Source organism: Protopterus annectens, chromosome 3.part0 (genome assembly GCF_019279795.1).
Source record: "Protopterus annectens isolate FY-2018-M chromosome 3.part0, PAN1.0, whole genome shotgun sequence".
NCBI lineage: Eukaryota > Metazoa > Chordata > Ceratodontiformes > Protopteridae > Protopterus > Protopterus annectens.
The window spans coordinates 1,224,131,103-1,224,147,445 of record NC_056731.1 but is presented as its reverse complement, the minus strand read 5'-3'; the positions used below and the strand labels follow the sequence as shown (position 1 = coordinate 1,224,147,445).

Below are 16,343 nucleotides of genomic sequence, written 5' to 3'. Positions count from 1 at the left end.
AAGACTCCGATGCTGAGGAGTCCATCCCTTCAGCCTCTCCTCCTAAGGAATTTTCCTTTGGGGAAACCTTGCATGCTATGAGGGAACAATTCCAGTGGCAGGGCCAAGATTTCTCAGACTCAAGAAAAAGGCTTAGGACCTTTCTACACTTACCACAGCATAGGCCTTTAGCTATTCCTCCAGTTCTATCTGTTGTTGATGATGCATTTAATGATGATTGCACTTCTCCTGATACTTTACCTCCGGCTCCTGCTAAACCAGATAGGTACTACAGGGTCCCGGACACTCATCACCACTTATATAAGGCCCCTTTTGCAGATCCAGAGACTATCTCCCAGGGCCCTAAAGCTGTAGCAGCTGCTACTTCTAAAAACCCCCTCCCCTCTGAAAGGGATTCCAGGTCCTTAGAGAGATGGGGTAAAAAAGTTTACACCTCTGCTACCTTGTCAGCTAGAGCTTTGAACTGCCAATTTCATATGATTCAATATCAAGAGTTTATGCTTGACCAGTTAACTAAAAAGCTGTCCTCTGAAGAATCTTTAGATAAAAGTATGTTCAAGAAATGTTACATAACATTCAGCAGGTTAGTAACCATTCTTTAAAATGTGGCTATGATGCACTGGAGGCTTCCTTTAGATCAGCCATGACGGGCACAGTTATCAGGAGGCATGCATGGTTGAAAGAACAGGCATTACCAGACCATATCAAATCTAAGCTTTTGGATGCACCTATGGACAAGGTCAATTTATTTGGTGCCCCCACACAGGTTCTGAAAAGATGAAAGAGAAAGCAAAATCTGTGCAAACAGTAAAGATTTCTTACAAGTTCAACCTCCAAGGTTTAGCAGGAATTGGCCCTCCAAGAATTGGTCCTTTCCGGAGTCCTCTAAGGCACAAAGAGGCAGGAATAGGCGCTCTAGAGGCAGAAACCAATCCAGAGGTGCCTACAGGGGTCGCCAGTGGCAGGGTAACAACCAACGAGGCACGGACACAGCCACCACCACTACAACAACTCAATCACAGTGACTTGCCGGTGGCACCGCCTACCAGGGAACAACTAGAAGCACCCTTAGGCGGAAAGCTAACCTTATTTTCAAGAAACTGGCACTGCATTACAAGAGAAAAATGGATTTTGCAAACTATAGACCAAGGTTGCAGGTTCCATTTCCATACTCTACCAGGAAAGAGAGGAATGCCGAACCTACCACCTACTCAAAGGGCAGGAGCTCTAAAACAAATATCTCAATTATTAAGAATGAGAGCTGTGGAAAAGGTACCATCTATGGAGCAAGGGAAGGGATTTTACTCCAGGCTCTTCCTGGTACCAAGAAAAGAAAACAAATGGAGGCCTATTCTAGATCTGTCCACTCTAAACACATTCCTCATTGTTCCAAAATTCAAAATGCTGACTCTACAGCAGCTTCTTCCCATGCTGGGCAAGGAGTCTTGGCTGGTAACTCTAGATCTCAAGGAGGCATACCTGCACGTCCCCATAAGACCAATTTGCAGAAGATACCTCAGATTTCTTACAGGATCAGAGCATTATCAATTCTCAGCATTGCCCTTTGGCTTATCTACTGCGCCCAGAGTATTCACGAAATGCCTGGCATCAGTAATCGCTCATTGCAGACTCTAGGGAATTCAAATCTATCCCTACCTGGACGACTGCCTGATACAAGCGGACATCAAAAACAAATTAACAGAAGACTTACAAAGAGTCATCTATCTGCTACAAGCCCTGGGATACACAGTCAATACAAAAAAGTCAAGGCTGATTCCATCCCAAATAATAACCTTTCTGGGTGCAGAACTGGACACATCAAAGCAAATGGCATTTCTAACTGCAGAAAAGAAAGAACAACTTCCTCTCTACTTCTTGGTATTAACAAAGCAGAGCCACCTAACTGCAAGAAAAGTGTTACAAGCTCTAGGCTTCATGGCATCCTGCATAATTCTGGTCCCTCATGCGAGGCTTCATATGAGAAAGCTACAGTGGTACCTAAAGAATTTGTGGTCTCAGCACAAGCACAGCCTGGAAACCAAAATTCCGGTGATCCCATGCCTGAAGCAAGAGTTCTTATGGTGGGCTCAGGCCTGTCAATCAAACACAGGACTGCCCTTCAGCAAAAGTCATCCAAGACAAACTATCACGACAGATGCCTCAGACCTCGGTTGGGGGGCACACATGATGGACAAGTGCATTCAAGGCCTATGGACTCAAGACCAACTGCATCTGCACATAAACCTAAAAGAAATTATGGCAGTAAAATTGGCAATCCAGGCATTCAGACCTCTTCTCCACGAAGGCCAGCTGTTGATAAGGACAGACAACACCACAGTTATGTGGTACATCAACAAACAGGGAGGCACACACTCATACCCCCTATGCCGGCTGGCACTAGACCTATGGGATGTGGCTCTGGGTTACAACCTTCAGTTACAGGCAATTTATGTACCAGGGAAGGAAAACATTCTAGCAGACATATTAAGCAGAACTACAACAGATGTCCACAAATGGATGCTGCATCCGGACATCTTCAAAGACATCACAAGAAAATGGGGATTACCACAAATAGACTTGTTTGCATCCCCATACAATCACCAGTTGAAGAAATTCTGCACAAGGACTTACCACCCACTTGCTTGGAAGGTGGACTCCCTATCTTTCAGTTGGAAAAGCCTGACAGCATACGCATTCCCACCACTTCCTTTGATGCACAAGGTGCTTCTCAAGATCAAAGAGGAACGTCCGAGGATCATTCTGATAGCCTCAGACTGGCCAAGACAACATTGGTACCCACTACTGAGGAGCATGTCCAGGGAACAAATATGGAAACTACCACTGATCCCATTACTGCTGACACAGAACAACTACAACATTCTGCATCCAAACCTAAAAACTCTGCAGCTAACTGCCTGGAACATTACATGACAGAAATTAACCCAAATTTATCCCAAAGGGTTAAGGACATAATCCTGGAGGCTCGTAGACCTTCAACAAGAAAGAATTATGCAGCAAAATGGAAAAGATATCTCATCTGGAGTGCTGCAAAAGGGCAAGATGTGACACTGGTAAACATAGCCAACATCCTGGAGTACTTGGCTGAGCTCTACCACACAGGCCTGTCCTATTCCTCCATTAAGATACATGCATCAGCTATTTCAGCACAGTACAGCTTGGATCCTCCTGTCTTCTCGCATCCTCTGCTCAGACAGTTTCTGAGGGGAATTAAAAATGTAAAACCTCCCAGGAAACCTCCATTGCCAGCAAGGGACTTGAACTTTGTGCTAGAAAAACTGACTCTGCCTCCTTTCGAGCCAGCAGCTACAGCAGACTTACAATACTTATCCTGGAAGACTGCCTTCCTGCTGGCAATAACTTCAGCAAGAAGGGTCTCTGAACTACAAGCATTAATGGCAGTACAACCCTTCCTGATCTTCCATCAAGATAGAGTGTCCATGAGAACAAATCCTGCATTTATGCCTAAGGTGGTATCCAGAGTCTCTTTAAATCAGGCTATCCACCTTCCTACATTCTACCCCAATCCACAGAACAGAGGAGAAAAGCTCTTACATACCTTGGATGTACACAGGCAATTACGCTACTACCTGGACAGGACAAAAAACAATAGAAAAACTGACCAGCTTCTGGTAGCTTATGCAACAGGAAAAGAAGGAAAACCAATTTCTAAACAGACAATCTCCAAATGGATAGGAAATTGCATTAGACTTTGTTACTCCTACCATGGAAAGAAAACTCCAGAGAACATCAGGCCTCATTCCACAAGGGCCACAGCCACTACCACAGCTTTCTTACGAGGAGTGGCTACCAAGGACATTATAGAGGCTGCTACTTGGACCTCCGTGCATACATTTGCCAAGCATTATAACTTACCTCTATACTCTAGATCCTGTGCTGGCTTTGCCACTGCTGTTTTGCAAGGGATCCTGACTACACCATAATCTATTCTCATTTCCTCCTCCCCTAATTTAGCTATGGTATTCTACCCATTTGTAAGGACTGCAGATGCATCCTTGAAGGACATAGTACAGTTTTGTACCTACCATAAATGTAGATGTCCGAGAGGAATGCATCTGCAGTCAGGATTACCCACCCTCCTTCCCCTCTGAGGTACTCCTAGGGTACTTACCAATCTTCAGCTAGCTTGGGGGGGATCTATTATGGTGTATTTGTTTGTATATATGTACATACATGTTTATTTTGTGTGTTTGCTCTCTACTATTTGGAAACTTTGGCATTTATCCAAATTTAGCCTACCAAGAGGGCACCTGGCATCTGGGGCAAGAAACACTGAGGAAAATGGCGTCGGCTGATGCCTTTATACCCGAAAACTGCCGCAATGACGTCGGGTGAAGTGCGACACCAGCCGAAGCCAGACCCAGACTTTGGAATCCGGCCGACCGAAGGGCTGCCTGATGACAGGACAACCCATTTGTAAGGACTGCAGATGCATTCCTCTCGGACATCTACATTTATGGTAGGTACAAAACTGTACTTTTTGTACCTACCATAAATGTAGATGTTCGAGTGCTAATACAGCTGCAGTCCAGGTTTTCCTCCCTCCTTCCCCTCTTGGGACAGGCCTATTGGCTAACACCTCCTCATACAACCTGATTGGGGTATTCATTTATGGTGTATTTGCTTGCAACTACTGTATTTTGATTATATTGCACTGCATTATTACATAAATTTATGTATTGCCTTCCTTCTGGGGGCACCTGACATCTGGGGCAAGAAAAACTGAAGAAAATGGCGTCTGCTGGTTTTTTATACCTCTGTTGCACTGACGTCAGGGAAGAAGCGACAACAACCGACGCCGGACCTAGACTTTGGAATTCGGCCGACCGAGGACCCGCCTGACGGCAGGAGAACCCATCTGTTATGACTGCAGCTGTATTAGCACTCGAACATCTACATTTATGGTAGGTACAAAACTGTACTTTCCTGAATATACACTGTGAATAATTTCCTTACTAACATTGTTGAATCTATATTATTCCAGTCTGTTTCTGGTAAATTTAAGTCCCCAGCTAATATTGTTCTTCCCTCTTGTGTTTCATGCAAGAATGTGTGAATTCCTTTAGGTCATCTGCACTTGACTTTGGTGATCTGTACTTTATTATTATTTGTTCCAGGGTTGTCTTTAGTGTCACAGTTACACAGTCTATATTATTGGTGTTATCATTGAACATGTAATAATCACAGGTCTTTTAGCTTTCTTTAATCCCCATCATAACACCTCCACCTAATTTTTTGTTAGAATGTCTGTTACAGTAAAAACATTTATACCCTGACAGAACTGGTTTCCAGTCATTGTATTTAACCATGTTTCATAAACAATAACAATGTCAATCTTGTGGGAACGTAGCAAATTTTCCAGTAAAAAAACTTATAATGCTCCTAACATTAACAACCATCAGAGATGCGTTAAATGTTGCTATCTGTAACTGTTAAATTTTCAACCTGGCAAAAATCCTACCTAGTATTTGTCAAATATTGCAAAATGTCTGCTGCAAAAATTGTCTTCCCTGATCTTGACAAATGTACACCATCCTATCTGAACTTGTGTACCCAAAACAAGGCTTGGATGCTCTACACATTTCCATTTTTTAAAACAGGACATTTCTCCACACATTTCCATTTTTTAAAACGGCAATTTTTCCATGTAGGTATTTACCCCAAAAATCTGTTCATTCGTAGTGACCTGACTATCCTTTCTATAGGTGATTTGTGAAAAATATGTCCTAACACCAGTACAAGCTATACTATCTAAGAAGGCGGTCAGTTCCCTACTAACAGTCAGAGAATCCTTGTAGGTGACATTATTTGTACCAACATGAATAAAAAAGGATCCATACTGCCTTACATTAAGGCATTCCAAGGCTTGTCTCACATATTCTGTTTTTGCTCCTGGCATGCATAACACTATTCAATGCTCATTATCATCTCTGCAAATATAAGAATCATTTCCTCTAATAATTGAATCTCCAATTGTAACAATATCTTTGCTGGCCAGCTCTGAAGAATCTTCAGCTTCTAATACAGTCATTTCTGCTCTATCAATTGTTACTAAGGATAGATCTTCATCACTATTAGCCTTTTAATCCCACTGTTTTCATTGTGTATTAAATTCTCATCCAGCTGGTATTGTAAATCCACAGCTTGAGCCATGTAGTCAACATCTGTCTTTCTCTTCTTATTTCTTACAGTAATGTTCTTCAGTCCTCCCACATTAAATTTTGATGTCTTCCTTTTCATCTGTCCCTTGCCTCTTTTTTCTACATTCTCCGTTGGAAAGATGATGCCTTTTTTCTGTAGACTGAAGGTTATCTTATAGAAAAATATCATCATTTCCTGTCACCTGTGTGTTACATAACCAAGCAGTGTCCTTTTTACTACGTATTCTCTTTCCTTTACAGTCATTAATCAGTTTCTTTTTCTTCCTTATTTGTTTTGAACTTCTACCTTCCTTTCTTTTTTTTGTTTCCTTCTAAATAAACTGGATCCTCAGATTGCTGAATATTTCCATCCAGAAATCCAAAGTTGTCAGGGCCATTGCCTTGTTTCATAGGGGTTGAAAGAATCTTTGCAGACAATAGATGCATCATTTCCTAAATGTGTTCTATTTGTTCTATGCCTAACATTATTTATTTCACCAGTCCAGTCATTAATATATGAAACATTTCTCCAAGACATGCCAGTTGCACAGCTGCAATCATCATCATCATTAAGTCTAGATTTACTTCTGACAATAGTAAACAAATCATCCAACGTCTGACACAAGGAACAGAGATCACCAGTGTTATCACCTGTTACCTTTAAATATGCATAGTATTTATTACTCTATGCAGGATATTTGTGCATTAACAAATCGTTAATTGCATACTCATGTAAGGAATCCATATTCAGCTTCAAATTAATAAAATATTGTAAAAGAAAATAATAATCGAAATCAGTAACCACTGTTGGGTGGAGTGTTGACCATGTAGTAGTTCCTTGGGGGAGTTGACTTTCAAAAGGAGACAGTAATGCAAGTTTTGGCATTTGGCTTCAGTTATTTTTTGTTGCAAGCCTTCTTGTAAATTAGCCGAGTCCTTTGAAGATTCAGAACTTTTCCAAGTTCAAGTGATGGTGGTCCACAGATGGTATGTTGAAAACTTGAGTTCAAAATGCCAAGTTTTGTTGCTTTCCATCTTGTAATTGAGCCCATGTGTTTAAAGCTTCCCTGGTAACAGTTGCTATTTCTGGACTAAGCTTTTTACCTGTTTTACGAGTTATTTATTTAATTAATTAATTTAACTATTTTTATATGAGTCAAAAAATGGCTTTCAGTGAAATTTTGATGACTGTGAGGAAGAATGGACTGAATAGGAGGTCTAGGCTGCTTAACCCATGTTTCTGCCATGCATAAAGCACATTTGGTGCACAGGTGACTAGCAGTCTGATCATTTTTCTTGGCTTGTATTTGAAATCATTCTAGGTAATCTGCCTTTCGTCTCCCGCAATCAAGGTATTTCAAATAAGTAGCCCCAGTTTTGTAAGGTCCTCACCCATAGCATCACAACTTTCAACTCTTAAGTTCTGACTGTAGGACAGTTTTCTTCTCTCCTTCACTGGTGTCATCTTATATGGACCTAGGATACTCTGTACCAGGCTATGTGGAAGTGGCATTGTTTCCTAAGAGGCATATCAGAAATTAACTAAAAGGAAGTTGCTTAGGCCCACTAGGCCTATGGGCCAAAAAGCAAAGAGAGGGAAGTTAGTGAGCTGCCTAGTACTGAAGGCACAGTCCTATGATGTCTTGCAGCCTGAGCACACAACTGAGAAATGTATGGTTATGGTGAATAACTCGCATCACAGTTGATACAGCTGTTGCATAGTGAATGATATTGATAAGTAATGAGATTTTCTTAGCATAGTATTTTTACTGGAGCATATTACCTATAGTTAGTACTGTACTGTTTTTTGCTTAATTTGTTTGTATGTATACAAGACCTGAAGACATTCTGATAAGTATATGTTGGTTTAATTCAGAATGTTTACACTTTACCATCTTCTTTCATCCACAGTTACAACAGGAAGAAAAGCAATGACAATTGTGCTTTCCTTTTTTTTCTTCACAAAGCCGTTCACTTTTCAGTAAGTCCTGTCTTCATGTTTTGTTTTGTGGCTTTGTAAACATTTGATTTTAGCTTGTATTTCACTCAGTTGCATCATGTTAGAAACTATTTATCACATTTTGTGAAGACTGAGTGTATCGTATAAAGCATAATAAAACAAGAACTTATTTCATTTCCCTTGCCAAAAGAATCTGAATCACGTATTGAAACTATTGGCACACGTTTGGCATTGTTCTTTGCAGAGTGTAGCACAAAATGTGCCATTTCACAGGGTAGAGACTTTGTGGCACAGTTATTATTTGTAAATGTGCAGGTTTTGTGTGCCTTTATCTGTGTGTTTCATTTTATGAACAGACCAAGGATGAATGTGTTACTGCAGATATTATGTTTTCCATGCCATTACCTGGATAATTTGCCTGTTAGACATTTCTTCTTAAAATCTGATGATAATATCCATCTATTACCTGTGTGATATCACCCACCTTATTTCCAGTTCCATAGAATGTTGAATCTTCTTTCTGCCTTTTGCTGCTTGTACACATCGACATTAGTACACAGAGAGTTTAATCATTATTATATTTATATAAGCAGTGTAGTGTTTGTTTCCTTCAAGAATGCAAGCATATTCAGATGGGCTGACATCTGTGTTGCTTACATTTCAACACAACTGTTCCCACTTAGCACAGTACCTCATCTACATACAGAATATTACCTTCCATGCCACCATATTTATATTCTTGCTTTGATAGACCAGCTGTTAAAACATTATCACCAAGTCTTATCACATCCATTATCTCTCTAACGTTATTCTTATCATGTATTTTTTCTTTTTGTTTAGTTCAAACTTACATTTTATAGCAACAAAATTAATTGAATAGACAATGTGATGCTTTCTTTCATTGCTTGTAGGTGGTCAGACTGTGTGTGGGCTGGTTCAAAAGCTGTAGCTCTTTGCCACAAGAGAAATTAACAAAGTTCATAAAATATGTATTAGCTAGGCATGCACAGCCTTTCACACCAAATATTTGGGTCCCACTAAGATGACGTGTTTCAGTGCATTATGTTGACTGTGATAAACTAGGTGTTGTCTTTCTGCAATCCTAATTGTGATTCAGCATTCCCTGCTAGCCCAACACACCAGATTGCTGAACTGCAAAGAGAAGGGTTTGGAATTAGCCCTGCCCTGTATCTTAATTTTTCATCTGTATTCACTGCGAGCATGATGAAACTGAAGAGTCATTAGGCTAAACACTGTTCATCAAATCTATTTTGCTAAATTGGCTTGTTACCAGGAAGAAAAACACAATGTAGAAGTATAAGCTACCCCAACACACTGTGACCTCAGGGTAGGTTATATTTAGTTGCGGGCTGCATGGTACCTCGCCCCTCCTTAGAACTGTTTTGATCAGAGAGAATTCAGAGGAACATATATGGCGAATCCCATTTAGCTGAACATTGTCTTAGAAGCATACCTGTCGACCTCATAGCTGAATAAATCTGGACAAAGCCAAAAATAATGGGAGGACAAAGGCCCCAAAATAGGGGCAAACTTTAAGTTGTTAAAATAAAAGGTATTGAATTAGAATATATTTTCTGAAGGGTATGAAGTCTGAAAATCAAATGTCTGTCATTATTTAGTCATTTTAATACTCAATGACTAGATGGAACACCATACGTTTTTAGAAGAACAGATCAAAAATATGAGGCGAAAATCTGGGCAGCTAAGAGGTATGTTTAGAAATGTTCTATATCCTGAGCCACATCATTTTTAGCAGGTTTCTCCCCTTCTCAGAAGTGGTGTGACCCTACAGTTGGTATATCTAAGGAAAGGGGATAAGGGGTCTGCAAATGCTAGACCATCTTACAGGAAACAGACTTGACAAAACAGTATTTTGACTTGACTCCTGATAAAAATGACTAATTCCTTTGTTACAGAATTTTGTCAACTGTTATATTGTCTATTGTCAGGTGAATAATTGCCAAATAGTTTCTCTTAGTACAGAGGGTTTGTGCCTCTGCATACTTCTTAATTAATATTTTATCAGCATTGGAACTGACCTCCAGTACAGTATGACACAATCTTTGCCTTCTTTGAAAAACAGAAACAAAGAGAGGCATGAAGTGCAGATGGCAAATGTTCTTTATAGTTTTTGCTTTTAGAAGTGTAGACAAAAATTCTTTCACTGCTGATCGTCATTATTTTCATATCATTCTTTTGGTAATGCAGGGTCATTATTTCCCTTACACTTTTCCAGAAAGGATCATTAAGTTTAGCTTTTCCTTCAGTTTGTACAAAACAAATGGATCAGGCATTTGTAAATATCAAGAATATGGTCGAGGTACTATGGGGTACATTATAGTGGGACATAAGATATAATTATATACAAATTGCTTAGTACAGTTATGCCTTTTATGTATTGCAGGATGACAGGCTTATTTTTCCCCACAGCACTCCATTGTATAGTAGCTTTACCTCACAATTAAAAGTATTGAATCTTTCATCTAAAGGTGGCTTAGCTTAAGAAAAATCAGACTTCTGTTTTAGGCTGTAAAACAGTTTTGACCTTTGCAGTGAAGCTGACAACTTTCACATTCATAAGGTTACTGTGTTGTTTTATGGTCAGTCTGTCAGAAACTGCTTCTTTACAAATCTGAACCAGTTTGTTCAGACTCACGCCATTAGTGGTTTTATGATCAGTTTACTCCTGATATTAAATTACCATCTTTAAGGACAGTACAATATTTTGTTTGCATTGGCTTGTTTTGCTCCAGGCACAAATTCAGATGTGTGTAATTCCCTCCCCCACTGTTCCTAGAAAGGAGAGGAAATCTGTCACTGTTCTCTGCTTCTCCAAAGCCCCTTCTTTGACCATCATTGCAGTGCAAAGATAGTTCAAGCTGGAGAATATCCAGTAGTCCCAACTTTGATACAGGTAAATGCTTTAGTGACTTATGCATTGACTAAGCCAAATAACATCAGATGTCATGGTTTGGAGTTCTTGACACTTGTTGCCCTTTTAGCTCTGCGTTATTGCAAGTAACCCCAGTGCCATTATGAACATCAGCCCCCTTGGCATTTGAGCCCTCTATGTTGAAGAAATTGAAGATGATCTTAGTTCCAAGAGTCCTCTTGGCTCATTGGTCCACCCAGGTTAACTGCTCAGTACTAGTTCAGCATCATCTCCAGCCTTTTAGATTCATTGGCCTCAGCTGTTAAGGAATTCTCCTCCTCGACTGTGACAACATTGTTGCATCTTGTCTGTATGACCATCCCCTTGCACTTGCCTTACACCGGGCCTCCACCTAAAATTCTGCTGTCTCTGTGCTTACAGACCTTTGGCTTTCTTTCTATGAAGGTAGAGAGTCAGAAGGCCAGTGGCAAACTCCCTACAGAAGGTCCATACTTTCTTGTATTCGTCCTCTTTCTTTCACTAGAGGCTATTCCCAGCAAGGAAAAGATAAAAGCATGTGTGTAAGAGGAAGCAAGGCAACTTCTCTCCGGAGTCTGTTCATCATGGATGACACTGGTGCAGGCAGTTTCCCTCGCCACATTCCACAGAAGACCCTAAAGTTGGGGAGATTATTAGGAATGAGGCAGAAATTGGAAGGGTTATCCAGAAAGGGGTCCTGCTTGGACATCTTTCATTTTCCCCTTCAGTTTCTTAGACTGTTTCTCCTGCCCACAAGATGGTAACATTTATAGTGAAGGAGTCTTGAAAGAAACTGGACATTATGGCTTCTATCCATAGGAAACCAGACAAGATCTGCTGGCTGGTGAAAAGCTATCATTGTTGACCTAGGTATTCATCACTGACTCCTTTATTGCAGCAGTGGCCCTTAAGAAGGTTCATTCACCACAGAGCATGATTGTCCACTTACTAGATATGGAGTCTAGGGCATGAGACTACTTTGTGAAGCAGGTGTTTCATTTCCTTTCCTCCTTCTAGGCAGCCTCCATCTTATCCATTTCCAAGTTCACTGTGTGCATGGGGCATAATGCAGACAATGGTGCAGCTAGGGCAGTAGGTGCAAGGGTTACACCGTGTTATTACATCTGACTGTACTTGAAATTCAGCAAGAATTTTAAGGTATCATTTGTTAATGCCTTTCCTAATCACATTTACCTTTTTTAGACATTGATCAAGGAAAAGTTAGAGGACTTTGAGAGGGAAACTGAAAACATGCAATGTTTTTGTCATCCATTTTGAAATCCCGCATTAACCACCCCTTTGCATGGAACCAAAAATGTTCACACCACTTGTTGCATAAATGGGGTCTGCAGCAACAACAAAATGGTCAGCACTTTAGGAGAGACCACGATGGCAGATGTAACATATGGAAAGGACATCAAAATCTCTGGACCCACAAGGGATACTATGGCTGTTCATTGAGAGAGCCACAGCAACAGCAGACTCATTAAGGACTTCCAAACCATTCCACTCTGAAGGCAGTCAAGGGTCATTTTGCCCTCCATCTGTCCATATGAATAGCCATCACACAGGACATATGGATGTGGACTGTTGTATCCATAGGATACAAAAGTCCCTTTCCACACCTCTCACAAGCCCCAGTCCCTTCCTCTACAAGATGTTCTCCCCCATTAAAAATGTGTGGCACTAATAAAAGGGCAAAACCTCCTTTAAAAGAGAGCAATACAGAAGGTCACACCAGACCAGTAAGGATCCAGATGCTACTCCAGGCTCTTTTTACTCCCCAAAAAATCATTACAAAACATTCTGACAATGTGCTCATTTTTGCTTAGGATAAAGACACTTGGGTCGCTGAAGCAAACAAAATGCCACACCATGTCTTTTGTTTTCTTTGACATTAATAAATAGCAAAATCCAGTCCTCTGTGGTCTGGTGGGGAACTCATGTTTGGCTTTTTAGCTAAGCACCTTTAAAACCTCCTTCCTTACTAGCTTTCCTGACAGGATGGAACATCATGCAAGGACATTCATGGAATTCGGAGAGGGAAGAGAAAGCATACTTTGTAACCTGTGGATAATGTTTTCCTTATCCACTTGTCCTAGATGGTCCTTCTCAAAGAGCTTACATGTTGGTAGAATCACTTCCTGATGGTCTCCAGTATGGAACATTTGGACAAGGCCTTAGGACTGTTGCAGTCTGCTCTGGTGCTGGCCACAGCCCCTTGTTGAGCACTGGGAACACTGACCTCTGCGTCCATGACCATAATGAAAACTGCACTGCATGGTCTGCCTATTTATAGCTTTCTTCTTTTTTGCTATATTTGGAAATGTACTATGTTATTTTAAAATGGAGAAAAGATTAAGTGAAGGTATGGTGTAATCCACTGCCAACAATGCAGGCCACGTGTTCAGAACTTACAGGAAAAAAAAGCAGTTTATAAGGCTAATAAAGTGATGAACCTCTTCACATAACATTAGTAATGAATGTGTTCTGGAAATCATATCTCACTTTTGTGATCTACCAGTTAAAGGTTTCCTTTATATTTTGGTTTCTTTTTTGTTACTGTAATGGGGATTTCTTTTACAATTAAGAGGAACAGCTATGGGAACAAATTTTGCTCCCAGGTTATCTTTTTATGGGATTATTAGAAGACGAATGCATTTGTCTTTATCAATATTATACTAATCAGGTTGATTTTTTACCTTTTATATAGATGACTTATTTGATTATACTAGCAGTGTTAACAAGTTTGAGGATTTTTTTAATATGTTGACCACTGAGAGATTTGGTATTAGATTCCCTTTTAATGTTCAGATAAATGTTAGTGAATACGAGAATTTGTCTGTTTGGGGCAGACTCCAAAATATTTGCCCTCTGTGTAAATTCCTGTCTGTACAAGTAGTTTTACACTGGAGTAAGTCACTTGCAGTAACAGCAAGTATTTTGGATACTGGCCCTTTATGTCAAACACAGCAATAGTTTAAATACATTGATCAGTGGTTTGTTGTCAACTTCTAGAGCACATCCTCCACAAACACTGAGATCCTTCCCGCTTGGTGAAGTTTTTGAGTACACGCAGTATATCTACTGAAGATTTTAGTCAGGCAACCTTAGAAATATGGCAGTGTTGAGGTAGGAGTTATAAGTTGGAATGTCTTACCTAATTCTTTCAATGGGTATATTCAGAGATCTCTGAAGAAATGATACATAAGGAGTGTTCTGTTGCATAGGCATAATTTTAACAAAGATATTTGTTTCATAATAAGATATGCCCCATTTATTCAAGGGGGATCTCCCATTTATGAAGAAATATTGGCATATCCTGTTTCTTAATAAAAGAACTGTTGTCCTTAAGAATTCTCCAAAGATTACTTTTCATAACTCCCTTTCTGTGATGGACCATTTGTCCCACTTGGGTATGTTTTCCAGTGTCACAGTTTGAGGCCTTCAATGTGTAAGGGATTTCTTGTCTGTCCCTGTTGAGATTTTTATGCAGAACATTGCATTAATGTTCGCTATGTTTCATCTTACAATAGTTTTGACCATTTCCAATTGGATATAGTTTTCTTAAAATGTGTAATAAATATGTGGGACAGACTACCAGAGCAGTTAAGAATGAGACTTTACGAACATCTTATGGATATTAAGAATGCCTCTGTGGTTAGGGTAGTGGTACAGCATATTTTGGAGGCATACTGTTCTGACCCCTTAGAGTTAAGATTGTTTTTTTTTTCTTTTAAGATGCTTGTCCAATTGTTATACATTTTGATAAAACTTTATATTACTACAAAATTAAGCATACTTCATATGTAGGAAAGACTGTATAAATCTCTGATTTAGTAGGTATGCATTATAATGCAAATGTTTTGTCTTGTATGCATGTTAAGTTAGTTTGTTTGTGTCTTTCGGCTTTTCCCGGTTAGGGGTCGCCACAGCGGAACTCTGATCCGCTAATGATTGGTAGTGGACTTTTACGTACCGGGTTACCAGCCCTGATGCACAACCTTCAACGAAGGCAAGCCCCATTCACGTATGCCTCCACACAGAAGATGCTCTAGCTGAGAATCGAACGGGACAACGTCTTGCTATGAGGCGACAACGCTACCGCAGCACCACCTTATTTATTTATGGTGTCAACTCTTCTGTTTCTAACTCGTGTTTTAGATATAACAAGGGTATACATTTATCTTAGTTTGTAATGACTTTTATTTAACTCTGACAGCATTATTTTGATTAACTAATTTAGCTTTTTTTAATAAGTTTTTTTTATTAGTTTAACTCCTAGTCTCAAGTAATATGTGCTTATGATTCTTTGGTTGGTTATTTGGTGTCATAAGGTGAAGGATAATTTTAATTTTTAATTTTATCTTGTTATTTCTACCTGCATTTTACTGAAAGACCCAAAATACAATCTGATAAATGGAGGTACCTTTCAGCAGAAAAGGAAAACAAGAAGTCTTAACATGTTTGGTGCAGGTGCTTCCATGGATCTCAAAAGGTGATATCCAACATGGAAGTGTGAAATGTTTAAGTGCAGGAAATGCTAGATGATTTGTACTTTAAAATACAGATTAAGATTATTATTCCAGTACTGGCCTACTGTAGCAGTGTATCACTTCAAAGGTGAATCCCAGAGGATTCAGAATATATGCTGAAATATGTGTATGTATATATATATATATATATATATATATATATATATATATATATGTGTGTGTGTGTGTGTGTGTGTGTGTATGTATATATGTATGTGTAAATGGGTCTATATTAGAACATCAAAGTTTCACAACTTCGAATGTCCTAATATCGACCCCTATTCAGTGAACGCTGAAAATAGCGAAGCTGCAGAACACCAAATTTCTTCCTAGGGAAGGAATTCAGTTGGACGTTCCTGTGGCTTCACTATTTTCAGCACTGTGGTGGAAAGTTACGGGACAGGATCAGGTAAGTGTGTGATTGTGTGGATGTGAGGGTTAAGGCGCAAGGTAGGTGAGTTAGGGTTAGGTCAGGTAAGTGTGCGATTGTGTTGACGTGAGGGCTAGGTCGGGGTAGGTGAGTTAGGGTTAGGGCGTGGGTGAGGTGAGTGTGTGATAGTGACGGACCTTAGGATTAGGGTTTGGGTTAAGGTAAGTGAATAGCTAGTGGTGTATGTACAGTTTAGTGTAGGGTTAGATGTAGGATTTTAGGTGTATGTGTGTGGATTGCTATTTGTTTGGTGTGCTTGTGTTGTGTGTATGTGTGTCGGAGCAGTGAATTTTTTCCCTGGGAAAAA

At 39.8% G+C, this 16,343-nt stretch overlaps 1 protein-coding gene across 3 annotated transcripts in view; it reads left to right on the top strand.

The window, feature by feature from the left end:
* Window positions 1-16,343, top strand: part of SLC35B3 (solute carrier family 35 member B3) — a 756,207-nt gene that overhangs the window by 718,900 nt on the left and 20,964 nt on the right. For all 3 annotated transcript variants that reach the window (XM_044065422.1, XM_044065425.1, XM_044065423.1), the window contains one exon: window positions 8,091-8,160. In XM_044065422.1, coding sequence (XP_043921357.1) covers window positions 8,091-8,160 — 70 coding nt within the window. The remainder of the gene's footprint in view (window positions 1-8,090; window positions 8,161-16,343) is intronic.